The sequence below is a fragment of the Belonocnema kinseyi genome, chromosome 3, assembly GCF_010883055.1.
Source record: "Belonocnema kinseyi isolate 2016_QV_RU_SX_M_011 chromosome 3, B_treatae_v1, whole genome shotgun sequence".
Lineage (NCBI taxonomy): Eukaryota > Metazoa > Arthropoda > Insecta > Hymenoptera > Cynipidae > Belonocnema > Belonocnema kinseyi.
Window position 1 is genome coordinate 105,136,610 of NC_046659.1, and position 20,075 is coordinate 105,156,684.

The window sequence follows — 20,075 nt, forward strand, 5'->3', positions numbered from 1 at the left end:
CCTTTCTGTCACTTCTCATACTTCCACTCTCCTCATTTCCGCATACTTTTCATATTTTCACTATTTCCTTTTCTCCTCACTTCCTCCAGTTTCTGTCTACTCATTTCCCCTACTTCTACACTTCTTCCGTTTACATGACTTCACTTTCCCTAATTTCCCTTCTGTCACTTTCCATACCTCAACTCCCATATTTTCCCCGCTTCTCATACTTCCTTAGACCCCCCCTCCCTTACTGTCCAACTTCTCATTTCCCCTACCTGCCCTTCTCTTAATGACCCTCACTTCCTCTTTTTGTCCCTACTGTTTTTTTAACCCTGTTTTTATTTCTCATACTTCTACTCCCTTCAATTTCCATCATTTTCACTAATTCCCATCTTTCTCTTCCTGGGGAAAAAGTATGACAAACAGGCTATTGTACTTGATATTCAACTTGTATATTCAACAAAAAGTTAAGAAAAAAGCCTATTCTAGTGTTGAATAGAATAATATGCCAGATGTAAGACGATCAATTGGATTTTCATATATCGTAAATTCGAAGAGAAAAGGGGAAAAGGGCAAAAGCGGGGAATTTAAAAAAGGGAGAAGCGCAGGGAAATAAAGGAAAAACTGCAATTTAGATGAAAAATAAAACGTACCGATATTGACAACGCCATGATTGGTCAGCTCCCAGCAACTCTGGAGCCTCAAAATATTGAGGGATGTGCTTTGCTTGGCGCTGAAATATCCGAGGGCAGCATCCGTGACGTGATAAGCCTGAAGGGAAAATTCATAGAGGCTTGGTAAAAGTTGAGCCACAGCTCCAACAGCCTCATCGGCAACATTAATGCAGTCCGATAAAGATAGCGAAACTATCCTGGGCGTAAGGCAAGCCCAGAGTCCAGCTTCCGTTATCTCGTTGCATCCGGCCAGTTCTAACTCGAACAAGGCCTGTAATCAATTCAGAAAATTAGAAATTACTTCACTCTATTGCTAGTAGGTCTTTCAATTCCATCTTCGATTGTCACTTTACGATTTTTTTTATCTGTGATATGCAAGTTTGACTATTATTAGTCTATGATCATCATTTGATTTCTTCATCTACATTGAGACAATATTAAAAGATGAACCAGCCAGTGAAGGAAGGATCAAATGAAGATAATTATGACGATGATGATGATGATGAGTGAAGGCAATATCAGATGATGAAAATAATGATGATCTACCCAGTGAATACAAGATTAAATGATGATAATCGTCCAGATAATGATGATGACGACGAAATAGCCAGAGAAGACAAGGTCAAATGATGATGATTTAGCCAGTAAAGACAAAATCAGAAAACGATTATCAGTTATCACGATTCAGCCAGTGAATACAATATTAGATGATGAAAATAATGATGATTCAGCCAGTGAAGACAAGATCAAATGATGATAATGTTCTAGCCATTGGAGGCAATAACACATAATGATGATGATGATGATGATGATGATGATGACGAACTAAACAGTGAATACAAGATCAGATGATGATCATGGTCTAGCCAGCAAGGTCAATATCACACGATGAAAATAATGATGATCTGGCCAGTGAAGACAATATTAAATGATGATGATAATAGTCTAGCCAGTGAAGGCAAAATCAGATAATGATGATAATGACGATGAAAAAGTAGCCAGTGAATAGAAGGTGAAATGATGATGATTCAGCCAGTGAAGGCTAGATCAAAGGTTAATGACGATTATTTTTCCAGTAAAGGCTAGATCAGATGATGATGTTGATCCAGCCAGTAAAGTCAAAATCAGATAATTATTATAAATATGCATGATCCAGCCAGTGAAGACAAAATCAAATGACAAAAATAATTAGGATCTAAGCTATTGAAAACAAGACTGAATGGTGATTCAGCCAGTAAAGGAATAATTAAATGAAGATGATGATGATTTAGCCAGTGAAAACAAGATCAAATGATCATAACTTTCCAACCAGTGAAGGCAAAATCAAATAATTAGAATGATGACGATAATGATCCAGCCAGTAAAGATAAGATCAAATGATGATAATGGTCCAATATATATATTCAAACCTGCATGTCTCAGCTAAAAAAAATTGCACAGTGACAATTTAAAATGGATTTTAAAGCTGAAATCTAGTAATATACGATACCGTTTTTGAAAATGAAAAAATCTGTTCCCCACGATAAATTTATAAATTTTTATTTTGGGTTTCATTAATCTATTTATTTCTAAGATTATATAACATATATATTTTTCCTAAGATTCTTAAAGGGTTCAGAAAGATTTTTGAATATCCCAGATGTCAGATCCAAATTTTTACAAAAAAAATTAGTTTTCACGCAAATAGTTGAATTTGTATTCATAAAAGATTTTGATTTGGAACAAAAAGTAGCTGAACTCATGTACAAAACGAGTTTTCAATTGAATATTTGAAAGAAATTAATTTTCAACCATTTGCAGTTTTAATAAAAAAATATGACGTTTTTAACGGAAGAGACGAATGTTCTACGTGATATAGTCTAATTTTTTATCCCGAAAATACTGTATTTTCGACTAAAATGACAATTCTTCAGCACAAAAAAATTAATGAGTTACCAATCAGTTCAACTTTCAACTAAACAGTTAATTTAAAAAAATGAATGTTCAATAAAACATTTAACAGTTAATATTTCTAAAAAAAAAGGATTTCAATTTTAAATAAATAATAGTCGAATTCAGTTAAAAACGATGAATTTTCGACAAAATATTTTAATTGTCAATTTAAACAGACTAATTTTCAATCAAACAATTGCATTTTCAAATGAAAACGATGAAGTTTAAACCAGAAAAGATCAATTTTCAAACAAAAATAGAATAGTTAAATTTTCAGTAAAGAAAATTATTTCTCTACTAAAAAAGAACGAATTTTTAGCCCAATATTTAAATCTTCAATCAAAGAGATGAATTTTCAAGTAAAATAATAAATCTAAAAAAAATAAACTTTCAAAAAGAGTTCAATATTCAAAAAATTAAATGAAGTTATGACCAAAAAGTTTGTTTTTAACCAAGAAAATTAATTTTGTACAAAAAATTTGAATTATCAACAGAATACATGACTTTTTTATAGAGTGCTTGAATTTTCAACTAAAAAAATACTTTTTAACAAAATAGTTAAATTATTAAAAAGATAACTTTCTAACAACAAAGGCAATATTTTAATTTCCAGTTAAAAAAAAAAAAAAAACAGATTTCAACCAGAAATGAAACTTTTTTTGAACAGAATAATTCAATTTTGAACCAAATAGGAAAATTTTGAGCAAAAAGTGATAAACTTCGAACCAAAAATATGATGCTAAACTTAAAAAAAAATAATTTAACCAAAAATAGTTGGATCTCCTTATTGGGTTTTATTAATTTAATTCAAATCCAGAATATTATCTTTTCAGTCATAAATTGTTTTCTTAGAAAGACATCGTTTTTCATTGAAAATTAAACTATTTCCTAAAAAAAATTTACTTTTTATTTAAAATTCCTATTTTTGTGTTCAAAAGTCAATTGAAATCTTTTTGGATGAAAATTCAACTCTTTTTTTTAAATTTTTATTTAAAAATTTACCTGTTTTAGTAGAATTTTAATTTAGTTTTGACATATATTTGGTATCTACAGAAAATTTTAAATGAAATTTTTGGATATATGAAAAAAATAATTTTTTCTATTTTTTGAAAAATTTCAAATTTTTGAAAAATATTCTATATATTTTTTAAAAATGTTCAAATTTTTGAAAATTATCTAACTTTTCTAATTTTCATCAAAATCAAAAATTTTATTTGGATAATTTGCATGTCTTTTTCTCATCCATTAGAAACTTTGACAAAAATTTCTAAAATTTGAAGAAAAAAAAATTGGAAAATTTTGAAAATGCTCTAATTTCTTCAATTGTGGACTAATTGAAAAATTCGGCTAGAATAGTTTTGACATATATTTGGTATCTACAGAAAATTTTTAATGACATTTTTGGATATATGAAAAAAATAATTTTTTCTAGTTTTTGAAAAATTTCAAATTTTTGAAAAATATATAACTTTTCTAATTTTCATCAAAATTAAAATTTTTATTTGAATATTTTGCAACTCTTTTTCCCATCTATAAGAAACTTTGAAAGAAATTTCTAAAATTTGAAAAAAAATTTGAAAATTTTGAAAATGCTCTTATTTTTTAAATTGTGGGCTAATCGAAAAATTCGGCTAGAATAGTTTTGACATATATTTAGTATCCAGTGAAAATTTTGAATGAAATTTTTGGATATATGAACAAAAATTTATTTTTTATTTTTGAAAAATATATAACTTTTCTAATTTTCATCAAAATTAAACATTTTATTTGAATATTTTGCAATTCTTTTTCCCGTCTATAAGAAAATTTGACAGAAATTTCTAAAATTTTAAAAAATTTTGAAAATGCTCTAATTTTTTAAATTGTGGGCTAATAGAAAAATTCGGCTAGAATAGTTTTTACACATATTTGGTATCTACTGAAAATTTCGAATGAAATTTTTGGATCTATGAAAAAAAAAAAATTTTTTCTATTTTTTGAAAAATTTCAAATTTTCTAATTTTCTTCAAAATTAAAAATTCCATTTGGATAATTTGCAAATTTTTTACCCACCTATAAGAAAATTTGACAAAAATTTCTAAAATTTGAAGAAAAAAATGTTTCAAAATGCTCTAATTTTTTCAATTGTGGGCTAAACAAAAAATTCAGCTAGAAGTTTTGAAATATATATTTGGTACCTAGTGAAAATTTTGAATTAAATTTTTAGATCTATGAAAAAAATAATTTTTTCTATTTTTTGAAAAATTTTAAATTTTTCAAAAATATATAACTTTTCTAATTCTTATCAAAATCAAAAATTTAATTTGGATAACTTGCAAACAACCCATCTATAAGAAACCTTGACCAAAAATTCTAAAATTTGAAAAAACAAAAATTTGAAAATTTTGAAAATGCCCTCAATTTTTTAATTTTAGTTGGAAATTTCCAATTAAAGAACTTAACCTTCATTTTGGGGACCTTCAGAAGTGTATGAAACGCGTGCTCGATTGGACAAATCCTTCAAATTTAGCGTGGCTACAACATTCAGGTAACCATACATACAGACATATAGACAGACACCGATAAAATTGTATAATTTTCAAATTCTGTGAGTGCCGAAACGCAAAGATCCGTTAAAAACCAGAGATCGAAAATTTGGACGATTATATTACACTCTCATAAGTGAGAATGTAAAAAGAAGGGGAAAGGGTCAGCCTTACTGTCACATGACCTTTTGAGGATGGGGGGAGGGGGGCTTGTCTCCAACATGTTACAAATTGTCACAAGAGAAAGGAGGTGAGTAATAAATCATTGAATTTGTTTGGTAGTTTAGGGCGATAATTTTTTCCTGGGAGGGGAAATAAGGGAGGGGCTAGTGTCGCGGAATTTAGGAGAGGAGAGAAATTTGGAGAAGGGAAGTAGAAAGCGCGAGAATGGGTAAGTAGATGAAGCGAGTGGAGAGGAGGGACAGTTTTTGAGTAAAAATAGGGAAAGGAGTGGAGAGTAAAAGAGATGAGGGAAGTGTGGAAGGAAAGGAGTAGTATAGGTTGTGAAAGTGAGAGAAAGGTAACTAGTGGAGGAAAGGACAAGTCACAAAATAAGGAGAGGCGTGATAAGATAGGATCGGATAGGACAGGATTGGATAGAAGAGAAAAGGAGATAGTGGAGAAGGGCGAGAGAAGAGATTTGAACAACTTGAATCACGGAGAATCAAGAGAGAGAGTTGAAGAAATTATAGTAAGAGAAGGATAGAGAAGTAGAGGAAGAGATTGAGAGTGACAGCAGAGGAAGGGAAGTAGGGGAGGGGGAGTAGCAAATAGAATGATGAGGACAAGAGGTGAGGAAAGTAGGAGATTAAATGATTAGTATGGGGTGTGAAAGTTAGAGAAACGAAAGTAGCAAAGTGACGAGAGGGGAAGTAGAGGAAGTGAGTGAAGAGGATGGGCAGTTTTTGAGTAAAAGTAGGGAAAGGGATGGAGAGTAGAAAAGATGAGGAAAGTGTGCGAAGAAAAGAGTAGTATAGGGTGCGAAAGTGGGAGAAAGGGGACTAGTGGAGAAAAGGACAAGTCACAAAATAAGGGGAGGGGTGATAAGATAGAATCGGTGGGGGTTGGATAGGACAGGATAGGATAGAAGAGAAAAGAAGAGAGTGGAGAAGGGTGAAAGGAGAGATTTGAACAACTTGATTAATGGAGAATCAAGGGAGTAAGTTGAAGAAGGAGCAGTTAGGAAAGGGAGGAGAAGTAGGGGAAGAGATTGAGAGTGACAGTAGAAGAGGGGAAGGAGAGGAGGGAGAGTAGAGAAAGTGATGGTAAGAGGTGAGGGAACAGTAAATGACAGATCTAGGTGAGGAGAGTGAGGAGTTGGGAAGTATGGGAGGGGATGAGAAAGGACGATAGAAGATATTAAGAAGGGAAGATAGAAAAGGAGAGGAAGGGAGAGAGATTTTTAAAACTTGCTTAATGGCGAATAGCGCCTACTTTGAATAGATTTTGGTAGTTAAGTTTTTTTTTTTAATTACCTGAAGATGATCGAGAAGGGCTTCTAAACCCCTGTCAGTGACTGCGCAACAGCGCAAGGATAACGAGTGTATGTGTCTTTGTGCTAATGGAAAACCGTGCGTTAATTCTGGAATGTCCTCGTCAGAGGCTCCTAATAAAACGAGCGAGTGGAAACCTCTCCTGACTAAAGATGCATAAAGTCGGGCACGCGAACTTGATGCCATTGCCCGAGCTTCCCGACACCTTACGACGGGCACCAATCCGGCCCAAAGTCTTGGTCTCGCGTACAAAACGTCCCTCCATCGTGTGCAAACCTGGAAAAAAATTTATTCAGTATTATCAGTTCAAATATTCAAGCCTTCAATACAATACCCTGAAAAAAGTCACGAACTTGTATAAGAAAGAAAGCTCGAATTTTCTAGAAAAATTTACTGAACAATTCAGACTTGAATATAAAAAGAAAAATCTTATTTCTGCAATTTACTTTATATACGTTATAAATTCGAAACTCTGAGGATTCGAGCCCTCTAACACTGCTAACTCGCCACAATCATCAGTCCAACTCGAACCATATGTACGCGCACGTGTGCGGGCCACGTGCAGGCGATCATAGTTCCCAATTCTTAAATTTGTCGGGCCAGCTTGTGGTCACAAAAATTAATTTTCAAAAGGACGAACTGTCAAACAAAAGAGATGACTTTTTAAAAAGATAGTTAATTACATTTTTATCAAAATAATTAAATAAACAAATGTTAACCAAACTGTTGAATTTTCAAATAGAAAAGATTCAACTTCAACCAAGAACAGTTAAATTTTCCACTGAATAATTTGATTTTTTAGGAGCCAGTTGAATTTTCAATAACGCAAGATAAAACAGTATAACTTTCGATAAAAAAAGAATCATTTTTGAGAAAATACTCGAATTTTCAACCAAATCGTTTAATTAACAAAAAGTATTTTTTCTTTATCGAAATGCTTGAATTTTCTATCTGTCAAGGTGAACTTTTAATCAAATAGTCGAACTTTCATTTAAAAAATAGTTAGAAATTTATGAACAAAAAAAATTAGTTGTTGAAATTTAAACTTTTACCAAAAAAAAGAGGAATATTCAACAAAATACATGAATTGTTAAAGAAATAGGCAAATTTTTAACTAAAACCGATCAATTTTTAACAGAAAAATATAAAAGTTTAATTTTCGACAAAAAAGCAAACTTTAAAAAATAGTGAATTTTTCAACCATAGATTAATTTCTAACTAAATTGATGAAATTTTTACCAAACAATTAGTTTTCTAAACAATTAGTTGAAATTTGAACTCAAAAAGGTCAATTTTCAACCTCAAATGGAAAACTTAATTTTTCAATAAAAAAATATAATTTTCAATAAAAAGACCAAAAAGAAAAAATAGTCTAATTTGTAACAAAACAGATAATTTTTAAAGCAATAAAGATTATTCAGTCTAGAAAATCAAATTATTTCATCAAAATTTCTAATCTTTCAAGCCAAAAGATGAGTCCTACGTAAATCAGTTGAATTTTTAACCCCAAAAAGTAAACTTTCAACCAAATAGTTACAATTTTAACAAAAAAAGTGAAAATTTAAAACCAAGAAAATACAATTTCTACAAAAAAGGGGAATTTTTGACTAAAATGATCAAATTTAAACCAAAAATAGAAAACTTACATTTTTATTTAATTAATTTCATTTTTAAATAAAATGAAATTTTTTTAACAACAGGCCAAAGAGATGAATTTTCAAGTAAAATTATGAATTTTTAACAAAAAGATAAATATTTAATCAACTTTTTCAAGTTGAACCTAGCAGTTCAATTTTCCGCAAGAAATTTTTTAAAATAATGTAATATTATACATTATGACCAAAAAAGATTTTGATTTTAATTAAAAAACAATTAAATTCGACCAAAAATGGCAAATTTGCAAACGAAGTGAAATTCTTAATCAGAGAAAATTAATATTTAACCAAAACAATTGCATTTATCCAAAAAGATATAATTTATATTAAAACAGATACATTTTCAAAACAAGAAGATAAATTTTTAAAAAATTGTTGAAAAGGGCGAAAATAATATATTGTAATCACTTTTTTGATTTGACGAAAAATGATTTTAAAATAAAGAAATTCATTTCAAATTAAAGAAAAATTCTGATTGGAACAAAAAACCATTTCTTTAAAACAAATAAGTTTATTTAAATTAACGAAAAACAAAAAACCTACGCTGCGGGTTTGTAATTCGAAAGTCGGGGATCCATTTCTGTTGGAGATATTTGGAGCATTGTTTTTTAAACAAAATTTTTCATTGTGATATTAAATATTAACTTGATTTAAATCAAGCCAAAATAAACACACCTAAGCATTTTTTATGTGAAAAATATTATGTTTTTTTTAGTTTTATAATTTCTCGAATGAATATTTCACGTACAAGTCGGTGCCGCAACATGCTTGAAAAATTATAATTCCTTATAAAATTTTTGGTTACAAATCATCACTCATTACTCTTATTACAAAAGATGAATATTATAACAATAATGTAAAATATCTATTATTTATATTCTATATTTATGTAATTTTACTTTGCTATTTCTTTATATTTAAATATTTATTTGAATCTTATTATACAATTTCCATTTTTATTTCATATAAAAATAGTACTAAACCGAAATATAAATATTCAATTGGATAAAAAAAATTAAAATTTTCTATAAAAAGAACATTTTCTTGAAGTAAAAGTGGTAAAGGTTGAAAAAAAAATTTCTTTCATAAGAAAAAATAATTAAAAATTAATATTCCACCTCCTTCTAAATAAATTTAAGAGTCAATTGCATTAAAAAACTTGTATAAAAAAGGAAATGTCATAAAAGGCCGGGAACAGGAATCGAGCACGGTCTTTCCGGTTGCGAACTCGAAGCGCTACCGTTTGCTTTAACCGGGATTGAAAGGACTTAAAGCAGTTTTTTCTCGATAATGGCTAAACAGAACGTTAAACGTTAAACTGCCAGTAGGAGGAAGGTTAACAGGGGAGACAATGGGAAAATAGGGGAATAGATGGTGAGGTAAGTGAGAAGAAATTATTAGAGGGAAAATTAGGATAAATTATAAGAGAGGAAGTAGGGTAAGTATGGGGAAATGGTGGCAAGGGAAGTAGATGAAGTGAGGGGATATTGGCGAGAGGAAAAGCGGGGAAATGAGATGGAGTACGGGGAGTGAGGTAATTTTAGGAAGGGGGAAGTACGAAAAATGATTGAGGCGAAGTAAGAGAAGTGAGGGAAATTAGGAGAAATGATAAGCAATCAGTGTGCGTAGTGGAGAAGAAGTAAGGGTTGGAGAAGGGCATAGATAGCTAAGAAAGTGAGGAGAGCTAGAACTGGAGAAGGAAGAAGTTGTGAAGGGGGAGGGGGTCAGTGAGAGAAAGTAGGGAAATGAGGGAAGGGGAGGGGAAGAGGAAGGGGCGAGGAAGAGGAGAGGAAATTGAAAGAGGGGAAACAGTGGATATGAAGTAAGTCGAGAAAATTGAGGAGGTGAAGTAAGAGAAGTGAGCGTAAGTGAGAGAGGTTGGGAAATTATTCGAAGTGATAGTGAGTAGAGGATGGAAGTGAGGGCCCGAAAAGGGGAGTGTTGGACACGGAATCGAGGAGAAAGAGACTGGGCGAATTGTAAGTGGAGGGGAAGTACTAAATGAGGGGAGAGAAGTTAAGTGAAGTTATTAAGAGGAGGGGAAATTGAGAGAGGGGAGTAGGGAAATTTAAGGAAGTGAAGTAAGAGAAGTGACCGTAAGTGATGGAAAGTAGAGAAATGACTAGAAATGAGAGTGAGTAGAGGAGAGGAAGTAAGGACTGGGAATGAGGAGTGATGGTTGTTGTAGCGAGGAGAGGGGGAGTGCGAATGTTGGATGGAGAATAAGTCTTGCAATGAGGTGATAGGTAAGTGAAGGAAGGGTAGTAAGGGAAATGCAGGTGCCTGAAGAGTAGAAGAAATTAAGGAGGTGAAGTAGGAAAAGTGAGTTGGAGAAGAGGTATGTTAGTTGGGGAAACAAAGAGACGGTATAATATAGAAGAAAAAAGTTAGAGTTTGGGCTTAAGTGACGAGAAGTAGGGCAAATAATTGGAGGAAAAGTGAGGGAGGATAATAAGAGTAGGGTAGGGAAAGTGCGGGCTGGAAAATCGAGGAGAGGATGAAATAGAAAAGGAATACGTTAGGAAGGGTTTGAAGTGAAAGGAACTAAAGAAGATTGGGGTAGTGGAAATAGGTAAAGTGAGTGAAAAAAGGAAAAATAGGGAGAGGGGAAGAAAGGGATATACGCAGAGGGGAGGGAAAAAAGAGGAATTGAAAGATGTGATGGTTGGGAAAGGAAAGTAGGGGAAGGGGACTGTCATTTGGGAAAGAGAGAAGAGGGGGAAGTATAGGAGGAAGGTTTGAACGACCTAAGTAACGTCTTAATAGGCTAATTTTTAAATATTATTTGAGTAAAAATTTACCTGAGCTAACACTTTTCTTTCAGAGGCATTAAAGTAGAGGAAAAATCGACTCAAAAAATGGTCGTCTTGCATAAGTTGTTCCCAAGTACAAGGTGGCATGTATCCACCTGTACCACCGCCCGCTAGTGGAACATTTTTGGCCCGGTTTCTCGAAACTCTCGTTCGATTCGAAGCCGACTCAATACGATTGTTACTTAAAGCTTTATTATTTCCCATATTGCTTGTACTGTTCACGGCCACTGGAACACTTCTGCTCGGCTTTTCTGGCGTCGTGTTTGCATTATTTGCACTTTGCAGATTTGTGTAAGCCACTGCCCCTCCCCCGCAAAATACATTCGTCACCCTTTCCATGACACTCGTTTTTCCACCACCTGAAATCAAATAAAAATCTGTATATCTCACTAATTTCTTCATTCAGAAAATATAATATTTAGAACATAGCAGAATTAAAAAAAACAGTGTTTTAATATACGCAAAGTTTATTTTGTAAACTAATTACAGTGAAGTCTTGCTTATTTCAAGACGCGCTTATTTTAGGGTTCACCTATTTCAAGTCCTGCATGCTGGGATATTCGAAATTGCGCAGTACCGTCACGAGTTTTTGGAGAAGATAATCTAAACGTAAAAGTCAGTAATAAATGTACAAATAGTAATATTTGTCAAGTTTGGAATGTATTTGCTAAGTCATGTTCCATTCTTTTGTCGATTGACGAACTTTCAGCGTCACGAAATAAAATAAGATATCCGTGAGTGTATTAGATCGATTTGATCAGAATCGGTTATTTTAACTTAAAATTTCGGATAGTTGATTGTATTTCGTGCAACTGAAAGATCTTCAGCCGATAGAAGAATAAAACAGAATTGCTCAAATACATTTTAAACTTGAAAAGTATTACTATTCAGATATTTATAACTTACTTTTCAGTTTAGAATATTTTCTCCAAAAAGGCGTATCCTAGCATGGCCGTCACGTCATGCTACAATTCTCAGTACACAAATGCAAGAACGCAGGCATGCTTACAGCGTGCGCATCGATGCAATGCCGGGGCAGCCAATAAACGGCGCTTAATCCCCCCCCCTTCATGGTAATGTTTGGGGCCCCTCCAGCCTTGAAATACCCAAATGTTTACGTTTCATGGCTCTTGAAATAAGCAAGAGTTCGCTATATTATAAAATTGTGCATATTTCGAGTTCTCAAACCTCTTTATCTGATGAAGAATTCTTTTTTAAAAAAGAGAAGGAAGCGAAGCAAAAATCCAAACGAAAATATGGTTAGCTTTTGTTGACCTTTTCTCTAGCTTTACGGATTTCAAGTTTTAATTGTCATCTTTAAGTCTGCAAAATGAAAATTTTTTTGAGTTTTTAGAAACTTTTTAATTTAGAAGACAATTTTACTTTCTGTTTTTTCTTTGAGAAGCCAATTTTTGTGCATGAATAATATAAAAGGGAAACTGTTTTTGAAAAAGTATAATTATTATTATTTTTTCATTCTTATTTACATAGTTCTGATATTTTCGTGTACGACAATTTTTAAAAGACTTTCTCTAGTAGCCCGAAAAAATAGGGAAGTTTAAAAATGGGATGAAGTATTCATCCCGAATTTTCTGGACAACTAGCCATGCTTATGAAAAATATTGGACTAGTTATCTTGAATTTCGGAACGTCGAGAAATTTCGTTTTTAAAATTATTTTCAGAAATGTTAAGGGAACGACTGAATAATCCTGAAAAAATCAAATTCCCGAATTATAAAAATCCAAAAATTATAAAATTGCCGAAACATAAAAAGCTCGAATTGGAAAATTCCCGGATAATAAAATTGCCGACAAAAATAAACGAATTATAAAATATCCGAACTAGAAAATTTCGAAATTTAAACAATAAAATTTTTTTAAAATAAATGTTATATATTTATTAAAAATACAATAATCAAATATTTTTATCAATGAAATTTGTTTTCTGTTTAAAAATTCTTTAAATTTATTATTTGATTTAAAAATTGCAATAATTATATAAAAATTACATAACAATTTTGTTTAATATGGGCGCTTCGAAGATGAATAATAAAATATTTAATAAAAAACATTTTTTTAATTGTTTAAATTCCGCATTTTTTAATTTGGGAATTTTCAAATTCTGTAATTGAGTTTTTATTAACTTATTAAAATTTGGGATTTTTATGTCTCAGGAATTTTATAATTTCAGGAATGTTTTGTGAAAACAGGAAAGAAAGAATACTTTTTAAAAGGGGGGAAATAAATTAATGATGGTCCCTAATCTGCTAAGTTAATCTTTAAATTATATCAATGTTCTCAAATAAAAAAATACATAAAAAATGTAATTAAAAGTGTTCCCATACTAATATCAAATAGTTTCAATGGCTGGTATTAATGAGAAGTCTTAGAAAGTAGCGGAATCAGTGTTATTATTTTCTTTTTGAAAATAGCAGTAAAATAGTAACATCGTTGAAAAAGTGTAAAAAAGCTAGAAAAAGTGAAAGTGTGAAAGAGGGTGTTGAACCATTTAAAAAAGTAGGAAAAAGTGCAAAGAGGTAGGAAAAAGGAAAATTGGGTTGTATCTTTAAGAAAAAACTGTAAAAGTGTTAAAAAAGAGTTTGTTATTTTGTTTGAAAAAGTATGAAAAAAGTTGTTAAAAAGAAAGTGTAAAAAGTGCAAAAAGAAAGTGTGAAAAAGAAAAAGTGTCATAACGCGTAAAAAATAAAGTGCGAAAAGTGTAAAAAAGTGTAAAAAATGTGAAAAAGTAAAGGCGTGCTGCATCGCTCAAAAAAGAGTAAAAGTGTGTTACATCTTTGGAAAAAAGTGTGATCAGGGTGAAAAAAACAGTGTAATAGAGAAAGTGGGAAAAATAAACTGTGTGTTACATTGTTTAAAAAACGGTGGACAAGCGATAAACAAGAAGTGCGAAAAAGTGAGAAAAAAAAGTTTTTAATAGAAAAAGTGTAAAAAAGCGTGAAAAATAACAATTTTGTTACATCTTTGAAAAAAGTGTGTAAAAGTGTTGAAAAGAAAACGTGTGTTATATTGTTTAAAAAAGTGTAAATATACGTCAAAACCAAAAAGTGTGAATAAGAAAGTGTAAAAAGTGTGAAAAAGGAAAAGTATATTTCATCGTTGAAAAAAGTGATAAAAAGAAAAAGAGTGAAAAAGCGTAAAAAACTAAAAAGTGTGAAAACAGTAAACTAATATGAAAAATTAAAATTGTAAAAAAATGTGAAAAAGAAAGTGTGAAAAAGGAAAAGTGTGGAAGAGTGTGAAAGAAAGAGTGTAATAGCACGTAAAAAAGATAGTGTGAAAAGTGTAAAAAAATTTGAAAGGGAAAGTTGTGCTGCATCGTTCAAAAAAGTGTAAAAGTATGCAAATAAAAAGTGTGTTACATCTTTGAAAAAAAGTATGAACAAGGTTAAAAAAAGAACAGTGTATTAAAGAAAGTCGGATAAACAAACAGTGCGAAAAAGTAAAAAAAAGTTTTTAAAAGAAAAATGGTAAAAAGCGTGAAAAATAAGAATTTTGTTACATCTTTGAGAAAAGTGTGTAAAAACGTCAAAAAGAAAAAGTGCGAAGAAAAAAGTGTAAAAAGTATGAAAAAAAGAAAATTATGTTTCATCATTGAAAAAGTATTATAAAGAAAAAGTGTGAAAAGAGTAAAGCAGTATGAAAAATTAAAATTGTAAAAAAATGTGAAAAGGAGTGAGAAAGATAAATTGTGAAAAGTGTACAAAAAAGTGCAAAAAGTAACAAAAAGAAAGAGCAAAAAAGTGTGAAAAGTGTATAAGAGAAAAAGTGTGTTCCATTGTTGAAAAATGTGTGAAAAAGACTGAATAAAAAAAGTCTGAAAAAGGGAAAAAATGAAAAAAAAAAGTGTGAAAAAACAACAAAAGCAAAAGTGTAAAAAGGGGGCCGTGCACGTAATAGGTCACACCTTTTCCCTCTGTTTAAATAAAGACGATAATAAAATTGCCTTGAAGCCAAAAGAAATACAATAAAAACAAAAGAAAAATGTGTGACGTATTATAGGCACGATCTTAATGTGTAAAAAAGTGAAAAAGAAAAGGTTTGTTGCATCTTTAAAAAAAAGGGATGAAAAAGTGTGAAAAAGGAAAAGTATAAAAAAGAAAATGTGAACAAGAAAAAGTGTGATGCATCTTCGAAAAAAAATGGTAGAAAAGTGTTAAGAAGGAGAGTGTGAAAAAGGAAAAGTTTGAAAAATTGTGAAAATGTTAGAAAAAATGTGAAAAAACTAAAAAGTGTGAAATAGAGTCCGAAGGCTGAAAATAGTACTATAGATTTTCACATTTTGTGAGGAGCTCCCTATTTTCAAAACCGCCCCGGAAATCCCATTTTGTTGTCGATGGTCCGCAACGAATGATTAAACGACGTGACGAAACGGTTGAAATTCCTGGTGATTTTATCAGAGGGTCAGAGTTGGCAATCGTCCAACTCCGACTGGCTGGATTCCATTCGAACTACTTATCTAGCTTTGGAGGAAGTAGCGCGAACAAAATATTTGAATCCTTCGACAAAAGAGATTGAAAAGAAAACAGATCATTTTCAAAAGAATGGTCTCAAATCACTGTAACGCTTATCGACCCGACTGCGGTTAGAGCAGATATCAAATTTAGAATTAAGATTCGTCCCATCCGGCTGATATTAACAAAATTTCATTTCCTTTTTTATTTATAATTCAAGATTTATCTTGAAAATTATACAAATTTTATCAACATATTGTTCCGAATAAAAAAAAAGAAATAGATTATTGAATCATTAAGATTCAAACTTTACGCTCTAGTAATTACTGGGTTGATCTTATTTGATAACTTAAAAATAAGAGCCAAGATCCAGATTTGAATTTAATGGTCCGGAAGACCCGAATTTTCGAAAGTAGAAAAGGCGTGGTGCGAGAAAGTTGCCTTTGGAGAAGACAAATTCAGAATTGAAAAAATTCAATTTTTTAACCATTTTTTTACCGAAATAAATCTGGCTTGAAATTTTCCATTTTTTTTTGTTTCAAAAAATGCACAATTAACCTAATCCGAAAAATAGTGTTATTGTGCATTTTTAAAAAATTCGAACTTGGAACCTTGAATACTTTTGCAAGTTAATTCAATTAGGTTAGATTTAAAATTCATCAGTTTAGGTTGAGGATTCAATAATTTTTTTGAAAATTTGCCTTTTTGATTAAATTTAACTATTTTTTATTACCAATTGAAATTCTTTTTGGTGGAAAATTAAATCTTTTGTTGTAGAATCATTTTTTATAGAAAATTAATCCTTTTAAATTGAAATTTAATCTTTCTTGGTCAAAGATTAATCTTCTCTTTTTTGTATAAAATTAATATTCTCATTTAAAAATTCATCTTTTTTGTTCAAAATTGAACTATTTGGTTTCTACTTGGTTCAAAATTGATTGGTTTTTGTTAAGGTTTTTTTTTTTTTAAATTCGTCTTCTTTTAAACTTTTTCATTGAAAATTTAAATCTTTTCCGATTGAAATATCAACTGCGCTACATTTTTTTAAGAATTCAGTTTTTTGTTTTAAAATTCAACTGTTTTGTTGAAGGTTCCTCTTTTTTATAGAAAATTCATGCATTTGAACAGAGATTTCATATTTGATTTATATTGATTTGTCATTGATGATTTGTTATTTGACGATTTATCATTTTATATGAAAATTTACCACTTTTTTTGAAAATTTATCTGTTTTGCAGAAATTCGTTTTTTTAGTTGAGAATTTTTTTTAACTGAATAATTACCTATTCTATTTTTGGTTAGAATTTGATCATTCCTAGTTGCATATTTAACAATTCCGTAAAAAATTCATATATTTTTTTAAAATTTGTCTTTTCTGGTAGAAATTTAATCTTCTTGATATAAAATTCATCCTTTTCCAATTTTTTCAATTTTTTTACTGCTTCTGTTTCGGTTACAATTCATATTTTTTGATAGGAAATCTTTTTGGGTTGAAAATTCAACTATTTTGTTGAAAATGCAATGTATTTCCCCCATTTTGAAAGATATTAGGATTTATGCTACTTGGGGGGGGGGGCTTTTGGGTTGTGCAGTGGATAGTGCAACCTATACAGCGGATAATTAATTAAAAATACTAATCTATGTAAAATGATTAATTTAATTTCATGAATAGTTAAGATACTTCTCAATTAATAAGTACCCACTGTGCAAATTTTAACAATAAATAATAAACTAATAGTTGCACTAAAAATTAAGCGTTGGTTTGAAATCAGGTTCGAAATTCAGGATTTGTCTTCTCCCTCAATTACCCTGACCGGATTTATTTCCGTTTTGAAATAAATGGTTTATTTCGTCCAATCCCATTTCGAGAGAGGATTGGACTTACCAATCCGCAGGAAACTAAATTAAGGCGGGATGCCAAATCCGGGATTTAGAACCACAACTAGAATGTCGCTTTTAATGTCCATCTATTGATTCCACCTTCCAGAAAATTTATTTTTTACTTATTTTATCATTTTTCCTGTTAACAATTATTCTTTCGACAAAAATAGTTTATTTGTAAATTATAATCCGATCAATTTCGCGATGGAATAATTTATTAATTATTCACGTACTTTTTTTTGACATTTTTTTTAAAGATGGTCATAGTTGCTCGATTTAACGGAGAAAAATAATTTTTAATTACAATTTCTATTGACGGTTTATTTTTGAAAGTTTTCGAACACGTTAATTAGGGCTGAAATCCGATTTTAGCAAAGTGTTATTAGTTTGCTTTTATGCCCTCTTTCAATATAATTTTCCTACAATTCTTGAAAAAACTCATTAGTTTTTAGAGATTTCGGATAATTTGAAAAGAAATTTAGATAGTATGCCGGATTTTACCAAATTTGAGAAAAAATAGGAATTAGTTAAAAAATATTTAAAGCTTTAAGAAATTTGGTAAAAATTTAAAAATATTTTATAACTTTTCGAAAATATTTTCAAGTGTTTAAATATTTTAAACTTAATCTAATTTATCCTAAAATTTTCAAACTTATTTTAAAATAAAAAAAGTTGATATAAAATCTTTCAAAATTTGTTTGTGTATATAAAATTCCTGAAAATTTAGGATATTAAGTAATTTTTAAATTCCAAGCACAGAGAAATTCCCTAAAATGATTAAACTTCCTAATCTAAATAATTAAAAAAATTTGCAATAAGAAATAATATACTTTAAAATGATAAACATATTTTTTATTTTTTTTCCATATGTTATTATTTATTTACAACTCATATTGTTTTTAATTATTTAGATTTGGGATTTTTTTAATTCGGTAATATTATAAACGATCAACATTTTTATTTTTAGTTTGCGAATTTTAAATTGTGGGAGTTTTTTTTTAAATATTTTCCTTTCGGAAATTTCACAGTGTCAAGAATTTTGTTTTTCGAAATTTTTCAATTGTTTCATTTTTAGAAATCGTTCGACATGTTTTGAAATAATAAATTAATTTCCAATATTCTAAAGATTTTCGTTTTATACTGTTGAAACCTATAAAAATCCCTAAAAGGCAGCAGAATTGTATGTCGTAATCTGCAAGAATCAGTATTTTGGTTTTGATTTTTTGAAATGTTTCAAAACTTCCAAATCTCTTTAAAAATTATTCGATTTTTTACTAAAATTATTTTTAAATCCTGCAAAGATAAAAAATGGTCTTAAAACCTTCGAAATTCTTTTTCGGCAATTCTTAAAAAGCTTCTAAATATTTTAATGAAATCTTCAAAGCTTTACATTATAATTTTTCAGTTTTGTTAAACTCTTTAAATTTTGAATTATTTTTGGAATTGTTTCAAAACTTCTAAATATCTTTTAAAAGGATTCGTATTTTATCTAGATTTTTTTTTTAATCTTGTAAAATAAAGAAAACTTTTTATGCTCTTAAAATCTCTTCAAAATTCTTTAAAAGCTCTTAAATTTGTATCCAAAATCTTCAAACATCTATACTATGTTTTTAATTTGTTGAAATCTCATTAAATTTTGAAAAAATTCCTTAAAAATCTTCCATTTTTTAAGATCTTTAAAAATATTTTGGAATGTTTAAAATTTGTTTTTAATTTTCTTTGAGAATCATTTGAAATCTTCCCAGGTCCCTTAAGAATATCTTTTTCGTCTCTTGAAACATTTCAAAATTCTTAAAAAGCTTTTACAGCTGTTGTTCGAAATCTTTCCAAATTTTTTGTTTGTTTTATTTTTTAAATCTTTTCAAGTTTTAAATTACTTTTAAAACATTTGAAAACTTTAAATATCTCTTGAAATTTCTCGAAGCTTTTTGAAATTTTTTAATTTTCGTTAATTGAACAATTTTCCTCCAAGACTGTTTACATTCTTTTTAAATTATATCCTAAAATTAATTTTTCAAAATAGGAATAAAATATTTTGAATTTTTCTAGAAATTTTTAAGAAATTTTTTTCTCTTAAAAGTTTTCAACATTCTTAAAAAGCTTCTTAATAGTGGTCTGAAATATTTCAAAATCTATATTTAGTTTTTAGTTTCTTAAAATCTCTTCAAATTTTTTTATATCTTTTGAAATGTTTTAAAGTAATTCTAGACTTTCTTTCAAAATCATTAATTGAACTTTATCTTGCAGTCCTCCATAATTGAAAAATTTTTCTTTACAATTTTCAACATTCCTTTTCCAAATATTAAGAAATCATTTGTAATGTTGTTGCAATCTTTTTGAATGTTTTCCTAATATTCACTTTTCAAAATAAAAAAATCATTTAAAATTATCCGTGGATTCCAAAGAATTTTATGTATTCTATTGAAAATTTTCAAAATTATAAAAAAGCTTCCAATTTTTTTTCGAAATCGATACATGGAAATTTCAAATAATTTCAAATCTTTTAGCCTGACCATTGCTGGTGATTTCTACTTACAAACTTTTTATTTTCTGGATTTTTTCATTTATTAAAATCAGTGATAAAAGCTATTAAATTAGACTGTAATTTTTATTTATTACTTATTTTTAACACGGAAAAAGCTGAGGTA

The 20,075-nt window shown here is 29.6% G+C and overlaps 1 protein-coding gene across 2 annotated transcripts in view; it reads right to left on the reverse strand.

The window, feature by feature from the left end:
- Nucleotides 1-20,075, reverse strand: part of LOC117169133 (F-box/LRR-repeat protein 16) — a 46,930-nt gene that overhangs the window by 16,941 nt on the left and 9,914 nt on the right. For both annotated transcript variants that reach the window (XM_033355323.1, XM_033355324.1), the window contains exons 2-4: nt 11,063-11,433; nt 6,589-6,882; nt 636-927 (exon numbers count right to left, since the gene is read on the reverse strand). In XM_033355323.1, coding sequence (XP_033211214.1) covers nt 636-927; nt 6,589-6,882; nt 11,063-11,433 — 957 coding nt within the window. The remainder of the gene's footprint in view (nt 1-635; nt 928-6,588; nt 6,883-11,062; nt 11,434-20,075) is intronic.